The following is a 17479-nucleotide window of genomic DNA, read 5'->3' as shown; positions in this document are numbered from 1 at the left end:
TTTTTTTTTTACATTCGTTCTGAATGTGTTCGTTTAAAGGCGCCAACAAGAATATGTTAACAGCAACCGTTTACTCTACCCGAGCTGTTTGGACGGTTCCCGGCTTCGTGTGAAGTGGGCCTTAGGATAAGAACTAACGGTACTTGCCATATGGCCAAAATGAAAAAGGTTGATTTTCTCAAAAAACGCTTACAACGATGGTTAAAAAAAAGTACGTGTAATTTCGCTGGTAAGAATCTACTTTTGGAATAAAAAAATATATTTTGAACCGTTATTAACGGTACCTGTCATAAAATCATTTTCTCTGGCTCCTATTTAAAAAAAAGAGTATGGAAGCGTTTCGTATGCATTCTTAAAAAAAAGTAAATGTTGAGATAAAAATTTTCCATGATATTACGATGATAGAGAATGCGAAAAAAGTGGGTCTCGAAAGTCCGTCTGTAGCTCTCTGTAGATCTTTGTAGCTCTGTATAATAGGCTACAGCCTAAACGAATGGGTAATCTACTTCAAACTTGGCGTGTAGCAGTTTTTGGATCCTTTTCAAAGGGGTTTTTGGAATTCATTTTTTTTGACTAAAATAATGGTTCCTGTCATATACCAATTTTGGAAAAGTTTAATTTTCTCAAAACGTCTCCTACGACTTTTATTTAAAAAAATCAAGTATTAGTTTTTAAATAAGGTCTATCTTTTAATGAAAAAAGTTTTTTTTTTCAAAAACTTATTATCGGTACCTCCCATAGAACCGTTTTTTTTTTACATAATTTCAAATAATTTCCAAGTTACTAGTTCAATTTTAAGGATTTTTTTATGCGAATATAATAATAATAACTTAATATAAATCAACAACATTTAAAAAAAAAAATAATTTTAGGATTTTAAAAAAATTTTGAAATTTTTTTGAAAAATCAAATCTTCGAAAACGTTACAGTGATTTTTTTTTAATTTTGGTTTTACGTGTTGATAAAATGGCATTTGTATTTAATTTTTTATTTCTTTTTTTTTTTCAAAAAGTTATTTAGGTAGGTATAAAAAATTATTTAAAAAAAAAATGGCTCTAACGATTTTGAATTTTTTTTCTAAAAATGCATCTTAATAATAGAAATTAAACTGCATACTTTTTATTGGAGCTCAATTTCATTTAAAGAAAATTTAATGAAAAATTGTGATATGCTTTTATTTGTTCAGTAAGCAGCTGTAGAGAACAATTCTAGATTATGTTGAGAGTTTTCACTCATTTGCCACTTACTTTTCATTATTGGACTTTTTTTTCTTGATTCCAAGAAGTGTGTTGACTACTTTTTATTATTGGACTTTTTTTCTTGATTCCAAGAAGTGTGTTGACGGTTTTTTCGGTTTTAATTTAGGTAGGTATTTGTTTTTTGTTTTAAAACTTATTTTTTTGTGTTTTTTCTTAATTTAAAATTTCGCTTCAGCTGTGTACTAGGTTTATAATTCAAAAACTAGACGTTTAACTCCAATGACTATTTAACACTAGGTATTTAAAAAGTGGAAAACTTACAAAAGCAAAAAAACCAAACCTACCAAAGCCACTTCTTGTCTTCGAAAAAAACTACAAAAATAGTTTTTGAAGCCAAGTAATCGTAGCTTTCTGCATCCAACCGGAAAAACTATAATAAAATGAGTTTGAAAATTCTCTCTTTTTGACTTTTGCAAAAAGTAGCCTACATATGAGTTAGGTATAGGTATATACCTATACCTAACTCATATGTAGGCTACTTTTTGCATCAGCAATACTAGTACTCTTAATACTAGTACCTAGTATTAAGATATATATCTTAATACTAGTACCTATACGCTGCTGATTGGAAACGAAAAGTACAATAAACTTTTTGAGTTCAGAACACTAAAATAAATTAAAATCACGCTATATGTATGTATAGTTCTTGCTCCCAACTTGTTTTTATTTTTTACGGTGTTATTAGTACTATGTTTTTCCAAATGTATAGCCAAATTTTACTAGTTAAAATTGCATGCCGCATAGTAATTTTTGAATTTGTGTTATAAGCCGGTACGCTGTTCAAGATAAATTTTAGCTCCCATACAAATTATCGAAAAATTTTAGCCGAGCTAAAATGCATCTCATACAAATTATCGATAATTTGTATAGGAATTTTATCTCGGCTAAAATTTAGTTCAATCAGCGTACCAGGGCCCCTGTTCTGTAACTTTATCACTGGCGATAAGCGTTTTTCAACGTCTCTAAAATACATTTTCTCCCATATATAAAGCAAAATTTCTTTCAAATTCAGAGTTTTTGAATTAAGAAATTACGATTTAGAACGAAATTTCTTTTATTTCGATGAGATAAAATGGATTTTCAAGTCATTCAAATATTTCATCGCCAGTGATAAAAGTTACACAGGCCATACACCAAAAATCGCTATCAGTCGAGCGGATGCGGTACGAATAATATCGATGCAGTGATATCACACCCTTACAAAATGAAAACATTCATTGGCAATGGCAACCACAAAGACCAAAAGCTTAAAAAGCTTTTGTTCAAGTTTCTTGAAAAGTTCAATAATTTAATTTTATATTAATTTGGTGGATTTTTGTGTTGGTGCATCTCATTTTTTAATTATAAATTTCCTTTCAATTTGCACACTGCAATTAGATTAGAAATAAGAATTAATTTTGGTGAAATATCAGCTACCAGAAAAGATACTAACTTACTATCAATAAAATGTCTGCAACCGAAGGAAAAGTAAAGTTTTATTTCTCAAAAATGTTTAGCAATATGCGATAAGAATATTTTTTATTCATATCACAGGTCATCAAGTGCCGTGCTGCTGTTGCTTGGGAAGCTAAAAAACCATTATCTATTGAAGAAATTGAAGTAGATCCACCAAAGGCCAATGAAGTTCGTATAAAAATTCTATCGACTGGTGTCTGTCACACCGATGCCTACACTTTGGATGGCTGTGATCCCGAGGGTATTTTCCCTGTTATTTTAGGCCATGAAGGTGCCGGTATTGTTGAAAGTGTCGGCCCTGGAGTGACAAAATTCAAAGCTGGCGACCACGTCATTCCATTGTACATTCCTCAGTGCAATGATTGTAAATTCTGTCGCAGTCCTAAAACAAATTTATGTCAAACAATTCGTTTGACTCAAGGCAGAGGAGTGTTGCCGGACGGCACTTCTCGATTTCGGTGTAAGGGGAAATCGCTGTTCCATTTTATGGGAACATCAACTTTTACCGAATATACTGTTGTTGCTGATATATCTGTTTGCAAGGTATGCACAAATGCACATACTTTTCTTATTTTAATAGAAGCTTATCTATATCTATACGTTTTTGTTGTTAATTTCAGATTAATGAAAAAGCACCCTTCGACAAAGTTTGTTTATTGGGTTGCGGTATTCCAACTGGTTATGGAGCAGCTTTAAATACCGCAAAGGTGAGATAACTTAATGCAATTGCCATAAAAAAAATATATTATCTTTTTTTTTCAATGTTAGATGTTAGTTTATTGTTAATTTGAATTGGCGTACCTAAGTGTTTTGTATACCTACCTTTTGAAAGAAAAGTTTTATGTCAGATAGAGTTGGCTGACTGCCGCGGCCGTCTTCAGTTGATTTGTGTCTAATAGTTGAGTTTTATTTTTCACAATTCTTTCATATAAACATTAGTTAAGCCCAGGAGGGTCATTCCGTAACTCGATTATCGAAAAACGATATCGTTTCGACGATGGTTTGATTACCATAACTTCAATAATAATTGTGGCAAACGATATCGTTTTTTTTTTTCTTTCCGTAACTCGATTATTATCATGAAATCGATTGTGCTTAGACGATTATTGAACTATAGCTAATTAGGTATTGTCCTGAGTAAAGTAAACAAAATTAATCCTTTTAGTGAATTTTATCAATTTATTGAAACTGATGTAAATAACCACAGACAAAATTGTCTATAGTAACAAAAATCTATAAACGATTAAAGAACAGCTAAACAAAAAAAATTGTTTGTTTTTTTTTAATTGGTATGTCGAATTCCTTTCAATTTTTTGAATCGCCTCAAAAAAATCGAATTTTTGGTGTTAAAAAGGAACAGGAAAACAGAACGAATTCTTTTTGCGATTGTATGTGTGTCATTTGACAACAATTTTTATACGAACGTCAAGCTGAAACCAAAACAATTTCTGCAAAATAAAACCAGAGATTTCTTTGATCAATAATTTTGTTTATTTTCTTCGGTAATATAGATTTATTTTAATCAGAATCAAAGGGAAATTGCAGTTATTATTAAGATCTGAGTGAAGATGAAGTAGAAGGTTATTATTTTGGCCGCATGCTGTGGTTTTACAGAGAAAAAATTTTCTGAGGACAATTACGAGAAGAAAAGTCACAGTAATTTGACTTTTTCACAAGAACTATGCCAGGAAAAAATATATTTTGATCGCACATTAAATAAAAAATTCAAAACATGCGCAAGGTTCAACTCTATTAATGTCGAATTCCTTTCAATTGAAAAATCGAATTTTCGGCGATCTCGAAGCGAATTTTTTCTGAAAATCATGTTCCATAGAAAAAAAATTCGCCTCAAACGAAGCAGAATTCGAATTTTTTTTAATCCCTCTTTTTTGAGAGATTTACACGGATTTGCACACACACTTATGTCGAATTCCTTTCAATTTTTTGAATCGCCTCAAAAAATCGAATTTTTGGTGTTAAAAAGGAACATGAAAACAGACCGAATTCTTTTTCGATTGTATGTGTGTCATTTGACAACAATTTTTACACAAACGTCAAGCTGAAACCAAAACAATTTCTGCAAAATAAAACCAGAGATTCCTTTGATCAATAATTTTGTTTATTTTCTTCAGTAATATAGATTTATTTTAATCAGAATCAAAGGGAAATTGCAGTTATTATTAAGATCTGAGTGAAGATGAAGTAGAAGGTTATTATTTTGGCCGTATGCTGTGGTTTTACAGAGAAAAATTTTTCTGACGATAATTACGAGAAGAAAAGTCACAGTAATTTGACTTTTTCACAAGAACTATGCCAGGAAAAAATATATTTTGATCGCACATTGTTTTTTTTATTTATTTCATATTTTTCCGCAATAAAAATACGATATTCAATTAAAATTTTCTCTTTATTTGAAGTTGGTGTTCTCAAATAAACAAACAACACGAAAATGTTCCAAGTGTGTGTGCAAATCCGTGTAAATCTCTCAAAAAAGAAGGATTAAAAAAAATTCGAATTCTGCTTCGTTTGAGGCGAATTTTTTTTCTATGGAACATGATTTTCAGAAAAAATTCGCTTCGAGATCGTCGAAAATTCGATTTTTCAATTGAAAGGAATTCGACATTAGAACATTTGACATTTCTCAAACGTCAAGCTGAAAGTTTTCTTCGTGTTGTTTGTTTATTTGAGAACACCAACTTCAAATAAAGAGTAAATTTTAGTTGAATATCGTATTTTTATTGCGGAAAAATGTGAAATAAATAAAAAAAACAGTGTGCGATCAAAATATATTTTTTTTTGGCATAGTTCTTGTAAAAAAGTCAAATTACTGTGTATTTTCTTCTCGTAATTGTCGTCAGAAAATGTTTTCTCTGTAAAACCACAGAATACGGCCAAAATAATAACCTTCTACTTCATCTTCACTCAGATCTTAATAATAACTGCAATTTCCCTTTGATTCTGATTAAACTAAATCTATATTACCGAAGAAAATAAACAAAATTATTGATCAAAGAAATCTCTGGTTTTATTTTGCAGAAATTGTTTTGGTTTCAGCTTGACGTTCGTGTAAAAATTGTTGTCAAATGACACACATACAATCGCAAAAAGAATTCGGTCTGTTTTCATGTTCCTTTTTAACACCAAAAATTAGATTTTTTTTAGGCGATTCAAAAAATTGAAAGGAATACGACACAAGATCTGTCATTAGTTTGGTGAAAAAGTCTTTCGTTTCAAATTGTCATTTGTTCAAGAAAAATGGTAGCTTATTTACTTTAACTCTTTATATCTCCGGATTCACTTTTTGTGACTTGGTTCACTTCAGCTCATAGCACTCCATATAAAAATGAAGTAACTAATCCATCTACTGATTGCAACATTTAATTTTTTAAATGGACTTATACCACTTTCAAATATAACGACTCAATTCATTCTTCAAGTATGGCCCAAACAAATCAAAAGTTCGTCATAAAATGTCATTTTGCCCCCATCTTGCGAGACAAATATGGAATTTGACCAACTATAAAATTGAATTTAATCAACTCACTTCGCATGGGCTATGAATGTGGTCGATGACATTACAAAGTCAATAATTAATAAAGATATCGACACCGCAACCACAAGCATAATAAAACCAGAGATCAATGGATTTTAACCGTAGTAAATAATAGAAACGCAAACGAGTCAAATATCATTTCACTTCTTATCCCATAAAACTGCTGGAAGTGCAAATTTCTTTACATATTCTTGTAGGAAATTGAACGCTCTACAAAAAAGGCCCTCTAAACTTTTTTCGTTTATCTAACTGTTTAATAGATATTTTAGGTCGAAAAATCGGGAAAATCTTTAAAAATTCGTTTTTTGTTCTTAATTTTGTAACAAATTGAAAAATTATAATAATCAAACGCGCAAGACATATTCTTGTAGGAAATAGATTGGTCCACAAAAAAGGTCGTATTAACTTTTTTCATTAATCTAACAATTCTAAAAATATTCGAGTTCAAAGTTAAAAAAAAAATATAAATACATTTTTTACTTAAAATAATTTTCCAATTCACTGAAAATTCATTATTTTCAAATTAGCAAAATATATTCTTGTAGGGGCTTAAACGTTCTACAAATAATTGCTTAACATCAAATTGATTGCTTTAATTAATTGTTAATTGTTTGTATCCAATGCATAAAATATCTAGATAAACGAAAAAAGTTTAGAAGGCCTTTTTTGTAGAGCGTTCAATTTCCTACAAGAATATGTAAAGAAATTTGCTAAAAAGTCAATTAATAAAAAAATAATTTTTTTTTACTAGAAGCTTGATGTAAAAATGGAAAATTGCAAAGCGGAGGGCCTTCCCCTTAATATAAAAAGCTAATATTTGGTGTGTATATTCTAGAGGTGTTTAGCAATCGATTTTTCGGAGTACAAAATCGAAAAAAAAAATTTCGATTTTTTTAACCCACCCTAATGTATATGCATAAACATTAAAACATTCAAAAATAATTTACGTTACAGCGTGTTTTTTTTTTGTTGCATTCATCCGTATCCGCAGTAGTAGTTTACATTAATAACAAAAACAAAGCATAGCTGTCGACAAGAAAACAAGTAAAATTTGATTGAGAATAGAGTTTTGACCAAGAGTATCTATTAGTTTATTTTTTCTTGATTTTGGTGCGTGGGCATAAAATTTGTTCAATTTTGATATTTAGGAAATCCTATTGAAAATAGCTTTAAAAAAAAACACAACTAACTGTACATACGAACTCAAAATTTTACTACAGTGTGAAGAAAATTCTTTTGTTTTTGTAGACCTATGAAAAGAAAATCTACTTTGTCTAGCTAAAAAGCAAATTTTCTAATGTTCTTGCCTGATTTACAATATTGCGAAACGACGAGACGAGATATTTTCTTGGTCATATAAATCGTAAGGCATCTCGCAATATTGTGAATTAGGCATCACTATCAATGTTTATTTTTCGACTTATCTAACATCAGATAAAGGATAAGATAACTTATCCTATTTATTTCAGTATTTTCAATATAGCATGTTTACAGGATGATAAATTAAAAAATTGAAACAACCATTTTATCAATTCGAACTAAGGTCAAAGAAAAAAAAAATTAAGTATAGTGCTATAATTGCAAAGTCCGATTAGCTAGTTGTGCGTGAAATTGATAAACAAAACTTAATTCGCCTAATTATGAATCAACTTCACAAAAGATTATGCAGACTGATAACAATTCCCTATTTTTTTAAATGACACATTAATGTTTGGTTTGAAAGTATGAAGGGTAATATTCAGTTTTCAATTATGTCTCCTAACGGTTACGTATTATATTGAAAAGGCGTTCTTCTTCTATTTTTGATTTGTTTAATTTTCTTTCAAGATACTAATAGTGTTTTACAAATTCGAATATTTAAATAAATTAATACATCATCATTATATCATTTTGTTTTAGGTGGAACCCGGAAGTACCTGTGCAGTATGGGGCCTAGGTGCTGTCGGTCTTGCGGTTGCAATGGGATGCAAGAAAGCCGGAGCATCGAAAATCTACGGCATCGATATTAATCCGGATAAATTTGAAGTTGGCAACAAATTCGGAATCACTGACTTTATAAATCCAAAAGATCACGAAGGAAAGGGTCCAATTCAAAATGTTCTAGTTGATCTTTTAGATGGTGGATTTGATTATTCATTTGAATGTATTGGCAATGTAAATACAATGCGTGCCGCACTCGAGTCCACTCATAAGGGTTGGGGTGTTTCGGTTATAATTGGTGTTGCTGCATCTGGCCAAGAGATCAGTACACGTCCGTTCCAACTTGTTGTCGGTCGGACATGGAAGGGCACAGCTTTTGGTGGATGGAAAAGTGTTGAATCAGTTCCAAAGTTAGTTGATGAATATTTGGCTAAAGAATTGATGGTTGATGAATTCGTTACGCACAATATGGAATTGAATGACATCAATAAAGCATTCGATCTTATGCACGAAGGCAAGAGCATTCGTAGTGTTGTTAAATTGTAAAGGTTTTTATTATTGCACACTTTTTTTGTAAACAATTTTGTATTGAAATATTTTTGTATGATTAAATGAAAAAAGTGAATCTTTGACTTTCAATTACTACTTAATATATTACAGTCTGTTTGTTCGCCCTTATACATATATGCTTGTTGTTTATATATGTAAGAAGGTAGAGCCTAAGGAAACATTGATAACACAGGTCTACAAGGTTTTTGGTGCCGAGACTAAGATATACTTTTCTGTAGGTTTTCAGTGTGCTGAATTCGAAGTCAGAAATATCCTATCAGCTCCCGTTTTTGAAATATTACCGTTAGAAGATGTAAAAAATCTACTTTTGAGGTTATGCTTTGTGAAGAAATTTTTTTTTATGTATAAATTATAACGGTTTCTATAAGATTTATTTTCGTTCTTTCAAAATCTTTTTTAATCTTTTCGATAACTTTTTTATTGTTCGAGTTTTTTGGCTCATTGTAATGTATCAAACAGATTTCACGTTTTCATCTTTTTTTTGATAAAAACACACTTACTTCATTCCAAAATCTCGGGCAGTAAAAAAGATATTGCAAAGATTTAAACTGTTTTTGAAAGAAGAAAAATAGTTCTTATAGAAACCGTTATGATTTATATTTAAAATAAAATCTTCAAATAAGGGCATAACATCAAAAGTGGAAAAAAAACGTTTTTTTTTTTCATTTTCTAACGGATAGATAGATAGATAGATAGATAAATTGAATCATTTATTTGCAAAACATGATAAGTCCACTTTTTTTCAAAATTCGTTTTTTTGACTAAATTTGTACTCCAGGGATAACCACGTCTGTCTTTAAAATATGAAGTATCTACTCCATCTATATCCGATTTTACAGCTACGCGAAATATTTTTTTAGTATCAAAAACAGAATAAGTCCCGGACTTATCATCTTTTGAAAATAAACAACAGCTTCTTTTTGTGTAAATGGTATATTAGATTAATGGCTGAAAGTCTTAAGTTTAAAGCTACTTTAAAGTTAAATAAGCAGTCCGGACATTGTATTTTATTCTCAAATACAATTGTTTGATAGACTGGGGCTAAAAGCAAAATTACATATCCATTTAAAAACTAATTTCACATCCGTTTATTTCCAAAGTATGATAAGTCCAAAAGCGTTTTTATTTTTTATCTTTTGAGATATCGCTCCAAAAATTAAAAACGAAACGGTATTTTGTAGCTAGGCAAGAGTTCTAGAGAATATATTTTTTATAAATTCTTCTACGCATATCAAAAGAAAATAGAACGTTTTTTTCTTCTCCTGAAAAATTTAAAATCATGGACTTATCATGTTTTGCAAATAAATGATTCAATTGATTTTTATTGAATTATAAATTACGAAAATGTTTTTACATATTTATTTATACAAAAATTATATAGCATGGTCTAACGGTAATATTTCCAAAACGGAAGCTGATAGGATATTTTTGACTTCAGATTCGAGTTCAACACACCGAAAAACTTCAGAAAAGTATATTTTGGTTCAAGTGGGAAAAATCTTTTTAACTTCAAAATAAGTCCAAAAACAATTTTTTTTTAACTTTCTAACGGTAATATTTCAAATCGAGAGCTGATAGGATGTTTCTGACTCCAGATTCGAGTTCAGCACATGGAAAACCTATAGAAAAGTATATCTTAGTTTTGGCACCAAAAAGAAAATTTAATTTTGCTGACCAGTGTAATTTAGGGTATTTAAAGCGATAAAAAAACTTGGTTCTGCAAAGAAAATTGGTAATTCAACAATAATTAATTGAAAAAAATATGCATATTAGTATTTTATGATGACTTCAAACAGGAAAATAAAGAAATACAAATTTTACAAAGAATAGTTGTTCAATTGCAAATCATATTCTTTCAATTTTCTATCAGTTAATATGCCATTAGTGCATTAAATTAAATATTTGAAATTATCGATTTTTATTTTTGTATTCCTGGTCGCTGAAAATTTTCTTCAAAAACGGCGGATTAAACAAATCAAGAGCTATTTTCTCAAAAAGATCTTTCTTCTCTTGAAATCTATTTAAACAGCAGCCTCTTTCTTTCTTGTGAAGGACTGAACGTAATTTTTATGCATTAAAACATTTGAATTTCCTCCAAAATTACAAAAAGGTTTTTGGATTTAAAAATTTTCCAAATGGTTAGGAGTAAAGCCTGAACTACATAGAAACACAAAGTGAAAAAAGTTTCTATTTTTTCAAATATTTTTTATTTTTAAATTTGACATAAATTTTGTTTTTGTTATTTTCTACTTTTGTTTAATTTTTATACTTTTTTTGCCTTTGTGTTTCGATGTAGTTCTAGCTTAATATCTTAATTTTTTTTTCTAGATTTGTATTAATAAACTCTGGCATTTTTTTTTTTTTTTTAACTTAACGATTTTGAGTTATTTTTTCTCTAAAAATCCGTTTTTACAATAGATATCAAAAGGCATAATTTGTTTAGCGGTTTAATCAATATAAGATCTTGTTTCAATTTTCATTGGAATTCTTTAAGTCTAAATAATATTAGTGCATCGTTAAAAATGTGATAAGTCATCATAGTCGTTCATTCTTTATATATCCGTTCGTTCTTTATATATCCGAGTTCACTTTTTGTAGTACAGCTGTGTGCCCTCTAATTAACAAAATTATAAAACAAAACAAAATTTTGCTTAATCTATTTGTTTTATATTAATTTTTTTCTCTTTATATAAAATATTTTATTTCTTAATTACTTTTATAAAACAAAAAGTTCTTATCATTGTTCTTAATAGTATCACAAACTTGTTTCCATGAATATTAAAAAGCTATTCAATATAAACGTATACATAAGAAAATGTTTAATATGAGAACATCAATAATTTAAAGGGTTCTTATAATCTAAAACATGAATTCAAATTGTATAAATGACGAATTCAGTTTAAATATAATAGAATCCTTGTGCTTTGAAGAAGAATTTTGTGCGTAATTGATTGCTTACTTCCTTCCATAATAATAGCTGCTAGAATTTTGAGTTATTTATGAATTTAAAGAAGTTTCTTTTCCTTTGTGGCGTTTTTGTAAACTTTTCTTTTTTGGTAGATCATCATCATCATCTATTGGTGCAAGTGATGAGCTTAGTTCATCGATTTCGTCTGAGTCATTTGATTTTTCATCGAAATAACTCAAATCATCATCGTCAACTATACTCTTATCACTTAGAGCAGGCGATTCAAAAGCATTATTGCCCTTCACCCGTCTCCTTGGAGCCTTGCTTGACCTAGACATACGGCTCAGTTGCATATACTTGGCTTGGAGATTCTTTACCCAAGTTGTATCAGACCAATGGTACCAACTCAGTACAAATACAATCATTATGAAGAACAAATTCGAACTGACTCCTATAAGAATAGATATGAATAAACACCTTATTTGGTTAGAATGGGTAATGAATCAAAAAGCGAACGATGTCTGTGCTTACCAACAAGTGCAGACATTGCAGGGAAATTGAACATAACATAGCGCAGTCCTGTAAAGTCAGCACTAATATGAAGTGTTACTGTGTAAAATTGTATCTTGTGCGATTGTATCTCAACATAGACATCAGTTATAGGATGTTGGCGCTCTTCAAGGTATTTGGCAAATATCACAACGGGAACCTTTTGGAATTCTTCTTTTAGACCGAGTACAAACAACGGACTGAGTGCCCAGGTAGACAATGTGCGAATCAAAGGCGATTTATATCGGAGCATTGCCGAGCGACATGAATGCCCTCGGAGGAGCGATTCAATGTCTCGCATTTCGGCACAAACCATAAACATGCCAAGCTCTTGATTTTGAGGTGATTCGGGCATATCTATTTCAATAGAAACTTTATATGCCTGACCAACCATCAGAAGTTGCTGCCGTTTTGTGAGGGCAACATGAGCATGTGGGAATGTGCATGGCCCATTAGTGTCCAAGCATGTTCTGAAATTATTGATAAGCGAATTTTATCATACGCTCAAAGTTCATTTTTTGATTGACTTACTTGAATTGCATATGAACTGGTCTAATGTGCGTCATAGCCGGCATGTAAGCATAATAGAATGCTACATATAAGAAAACGGCACTCCAAATGATTAGGGCAACTGCAAAGCTTATTATAAATAGCCTCAGGGTTAGCTCTTTCAAAGTGGTCACCCCGTCATTGGTCTTTTTACGAAAATGATCGAAAATGCTTGAGGTAAGGTTACGGGCTGGTCGAAAGAATAACTTTCTCATAATCCCTAAAGGATCGACTAGGAAAATTAATATATTGAGAAGACCCATGATTTTTAAATTAATTAAACACGTTGTTAAGAAATCATGTACACGATTGACTGGATTAAATGTTAAACTGACCCAAAATTAGTTTCAACAGCAAGAGCTAATTATTATTTTGGTTTGATAAGAATTTTATGTGTGCCTAAGTTGTGTTATCAAACACCTTTAGGCAACGGTCAATATATCAATTATAATTTTCAATTGATTAGAGTTCTAAAGTTCAAGATAATAATAATATGGATTTGGAGATGCAATGATAAGGTGCAATCAGAGTTATTGGATTACGTTGTTAGATATTTTTTTTTATTATTTCTAGGGGAGAATTTTTATTTGATTCATCCAAATGAAATAAATGAAGAAATGTTTATAGTAATTTTTATTTTGGAAAAATTAAAGAGCTTAAAAATAATGTGAGCCATGTAAAAAATGGGGAGGAAGAAAAGTGATAAAAGTGATAATCAAAACAAAAATGAGCTCACTCATAAGGGATCTGTTTGAGTACTGTGAGTTTTGTGTGTGAAATCAAATTGGTTTTCTTTGTCAGCACATGATGTTGCGTGCAGCTCGACTCTTTTCGAATTTTCTTGTGAAAATTATTCTGTGCGCACGGTACTATTGAGGAATAAACACGAGATAGGTATGCTGTAGCCGTACGGGTAACAGTACAAAACTTGTATGATAAAAACTTCACACCTGAACTTTGACGTAACGGGGTCACTTTTGAAAATGACGCGCTTTTTGAAATGACAAATCGTCGGCTCTAACGGCCATATTATTCACTAGTTTAAAAAATACATGTAAAATTGTCAAATGTCAAAAATAAATCCAAATCCAAAATAGTTATCCCGATTTTAACTATGAAAATAGTTTAAAAAAATAGTTAAAAAAGACTATTTTTTTCTCTGTGAGATAGTGAATATCATTAATTTGGATTAATTTTTGACATTTCAATTTCCTTACATCTAGATGTGTTTTTTTAACTAGTGAATAATATGGCCGTAAAGGGTGCAAACCTCGTAAATCAACTTTTTAACAAAATTCAAAATCTATGTTTCCATTAAAGAAAAAGTACATTATATGTTTTATTAAACGACCAAAAGAGACAAAATTAGACATGAAAAATTTATAGAGCTAGTACAAAATTGAAAATTAGAAATTGCTCCCCTGAACAATTTACAAAAATGGACTTACGAGGTTTGCACCCTTAGCCGACGAAATGTAGTTTTTGAATGACAAGAGCTTCACTTTTCAAAATGTTAAGCCTCACTTTTGTGAGGCATAACTACACGTCATTTTCCAAAATAACATGTGTCATTTACATAAGTTATATGAGTTTTTTTAAAAGTGACGTGCGTCATTTCAAAAGTGAAAATAAAAAACCGTCTGCAAAAGACCTTTCACGAGTCGATTATTTCCGCACAACATCCCACACGGCAAAAGTCTGCCTTTTATCTGGTAGGTGTTATTCACATTCATTTATGTCACATGTGACGTCATCAAAATGGCAAGTATTCACCTTGTATTCTTTATATCTTATATTTTTGTGTTAAAATTTTCGTTTCGCTTCAACAGCATACTTTGCTTAAAGGCTTGGCCAAACCGGAGGGTATGCGGTAGAGGTACGGACCGCCGTATAGTTAGCAGCGAGTTTTCACGATTTTTAAAAATTTTGATGCAAATAATTAGGTGAGAATTAGGTGAAATTTGGTCAACAAATTTTAGAATTTGGTGAATCCTAGTTTAAAAGTTATTAACAATTTAAGGTTTGGCGTATAGTTAGCAAACGATAGTAACAAAAATAGGGTTTTTTGGTATCAATCGATCGGAAATCGCTTTGTGAAATTTGGTTAATCAATTTTAGAATTTGGTGAATCATAGTTTAATAAATAATTAACAAAATGTGAAAAAAATGACAGTTCTATAAACAATTACAATTTACACACATATTTAACGTTACGCGACGTAATGTTATGTAACGTAGTAAAATCTGTCATACACGTACACAAAACCAACACACATGAAACAAAATCTGTCCCAAACAACGTCAACATTTTTGACAGCCCATAATTTATTTCACATTTTTTCCCGCGTTTCTTTCTATTTAAACAAACAAAAAAAGAAAAGTTCTCGACAAACTTTTATGTACATCCTAAATATACCTATATCCCGGTCTGTAATTTTCTAAAAATATTTTTTGTTAATTATTTATTGTCCTTTTATGGGAAGTGCTAAAACCTACGGAACTTATCCATCGTTGGTTGTGTTAAATGCATTAAGGTGCTTCAGAAAAAAAGAGTCCAATAGACTTATGTTTGCAAGCCGCCACCATCAGTTTTTCTTTTTATTTATAAACAAATCTTAAGCATTTTCTTAAGGGAAAAACAAAAAAGGAAGAAGATTTTATATGATGGCCAACAGAATCATTCAATTATACATATGTGCAAGCTATCCTAGACTTTATGCTGCAAAGGATGAGTGTAGTATTGCGACAAGGTTTAGTACGTCTTATGCTGATTGCAACATATAGACTCTTGGTACAGATTCCAAGAATCTTAAATAACAAATAACATTTTATTATAGTGAGCGTATCAAGAAGATCCCAGGCTAAAGGAGATTAATATGAAAGTGCAACGAATCGAAAAATCAACAACGTGCTTAGTCTTAACACTAATCAAGCAATTTGATGATCAAAATACACTCCGTCAGATGCTCTACATCGCTGACAATGTACCTAATTTCCATATGTTGTTCAAGATGCGCCCCTCTGATCTGATTTATAAAATCTAGTAGCCACATTCAAAGAATGTCAAACCTGCTGAAAATGCAGACGATATTCTTGAAGACCATGAGGAAAATCCACATGTTTTCTTTAAACGTTTACCCGAGGTTATTGGCGACATTTGGAAACGTATAACGTCAGTGTGGGCGTGTATACTGAAACAGTATTTGAAAGATATGTACGCCCTGCAGGCTAAGAAGACGGTAAAATATCAAATAACACAAACATTTTACAAAAAATTGTTACGACGAAAACAGTGCCCAATTTCAATTGCAGAAATTAAGGAATTGGTCATAAAATCAAGTGATGTCTGTTTAAATCCAGAAGATGAGAAAGATTTATTTATATGTATGTACATATGTTCTTTATGATAAATGTAAAAGAATTTATTCTCTTTCAGTTTTTCAGTTTAAACAACTTATAAATAAGTTTGATCCAGATGATGCATATCTGCTCTTGATAAAGAAAAAAAATAAACATGATCAAGCTGGTGAGAGTAGTATAGGCAAGAGCGGGCAGTGCGACAACGCCACATGTAAATAGTGTTAATCATACGATGGTTTCAAGACCATCCCAAAGCAAGGTTAGTCAAAGAATGTTGTCTTTGTGATTTGCTTTCACAAGTTATTTTTTTTTATCGATAGAATGCAACAAAAAATTCTTTCCTATAATCTTTCCTATTTTCTATTCCTTCTGACTTGTGCCGTGCAGCATGCATTTAAAAGTTATAAAGGTCCTACAAGCATATAGTCAAAATTATTATTGTTAATGCTCCTGGAGTCAGGTGCTTCTATTAATAAAGTACCTACAAAAATTTAATATTATTTTCAAATGCAAAGTTTTCAACATTTTAATTCTTATATTTGACAAAAATGTTTGTCAGATCTATGCTTAAACTAATCAAAATTGCACCTCCTTGCTAGCATGCCTTCATTACACGGCCAGTAAAACCCAGATTCGTGAAAACAGTCAAATAATTATGTTCTTTGTTCTGACAATTTTGTTACATATGTATTATGTTTCTCTTGAAACTGTTCTGCTGTGTTATAATTTTTTTAGCGTGTCTAATGCAAAATTATGCCAATTACTTGTGTATATGTATGTCTGTCTTCAAATGGGTAGGATTTTGCTATCGGGTTTCAACTACCTTTTTTGTGATCTACAAGTTTCATCAGACAGAATCGGATAACAATGTTTTCTTGTGTGAATATTATTTTTTTTTTGTTTATATGGAATCTTGCAATCTATTTTAAAGTATAGCACTACCACAAAATTTGTTAACCAAAATGTAGGCTTACATGTACGATGTACCTACCTAAACCCAAATATACAATTATTGTCTTTGGAATCGATATCTTAAGATATAAAAAATAGTAAACAAAAACAATACCGTCCCATTGTAGCACTTTGCTTTTATTTACCCCTAAAAAATGTTACAATTGTTTTAATACAATTTTTTTTTTTTCAGAGAATCGTTGGATAGTAGCAGTGGAAAAATTGCACCCAGCATAGGCTTTGGAACGCCAACATTACAGAACAAATGAATCAGAAACAACTATTGGAAAATTGACCCAATGAATAATAATAATAATAATTAGTTTTTAACAAGTCTTGTTATTTAATTAAACAATTTCGCGGAAAATAAAATTGATGAACAAAAAACAATTTTGAAGAACATAG

The 17479-nt window shown here is 30.6% G+C and overlaps 3 protein-coding genes and 1 long non-coding RNA gene across 7 annotated transcripts in view; 2 read left to right on the top strand and 2 right to left on the bottom strand.

Annotated features, from left to right (window-relative positions):
* LOC129914269 (TATA-binding protein-associated factor 172) overlaps positions 1-17479 on the bottom strand; it is a 70792-nt gene that overhangs the window by 40473 nt on the left and 12840 nt on the right. The window lies entirely within an intron of this gene.
* On the top strand, positions 2544-8812 carry LOC129914276 (alcohol dehydrogenase class-3). Its single transcript, XM_055993450.1, has 4 exons — positions 2544-2726; positions 2793-3257; positions 3335-3421; positions 8167-8812. Exons 1-4 carry the CDS (start codon positions 2706-2708, stop codon positions 8731-8733), a joined length of 1140 nt encoding a protein of 379 aa, XP_055849425.1. The 5' UTR covers positions 2544-2705; the 3' UTR covers positions 8734-8812.
* Positions 11403-13362, bottom strand: LOC129914277 (seipin). Of its 2 annotated transcripts, XM_055993452.1 has the most exons (4): positions 13099-13362; positions 12746-12983; positions 12197-12684; positions 11403-12116 (listed from the first exon to the last, which is right to left on the bottom strand). In XM_055993452.1, the coding sequence occupies exons 2-4, from the start codon at positions 12976-12978 to the stop codon at positions 11755-11757; spliced, it is 1083 nt and encodes a 360-aa protein (XP_055849427.1). In that variant the 5' UTR covers positions 12979-12983; positions 13099-13362; the 3' UTR covers positions 11403-11754. The 2 variants fall into 2 exon arrangements, with proteins under 2 accessions (XP_055849427.1, XP_055849426.1); XM_055993451.1 differs by having other exon boundaries at positions 12746-13362.
* On the top strand, positions 15106-17433 carry LOC129914283 (uncharacterized). Of its 3 annotated transcripts, none has more exons than XR_008772162.1 (4): positions 15106-15518; positions 15601-16147; positions 16208-16289; positions 17268-17433. It is a non-coding gene; the product is annotated as an uncharacterized LOC129914283 (long non-coding RNA). The 3 variants fall into 3 exon arrangements; XR_008772160.1 differs by having other exon boundaries at positions 16200-16289; XR_008772161.1 differs by lacking the exon at positions 16208-16289 and having other exon boundaries at positions 15108-15518.

This window comes from Episyrphus balteatus, chromosome 3, assembly GCF_945859705.1.
Source record: "Episyrphus balteatus chromosome 3, idEpiBalt1.1, whole genome shotgun sequence".
Classification (NCBI taxonomy): Eukaryota; Metazoa; Arthropoda; class Insecta; order Diptera; family Syrphidae; genus Episyrphus; species Episyrphus balteatus.
The sequence above is the reverse complement of the archived record's forward strand: the minus strand, read 5'-3'. Positions and strand labels throughout refer to the sequence as shown.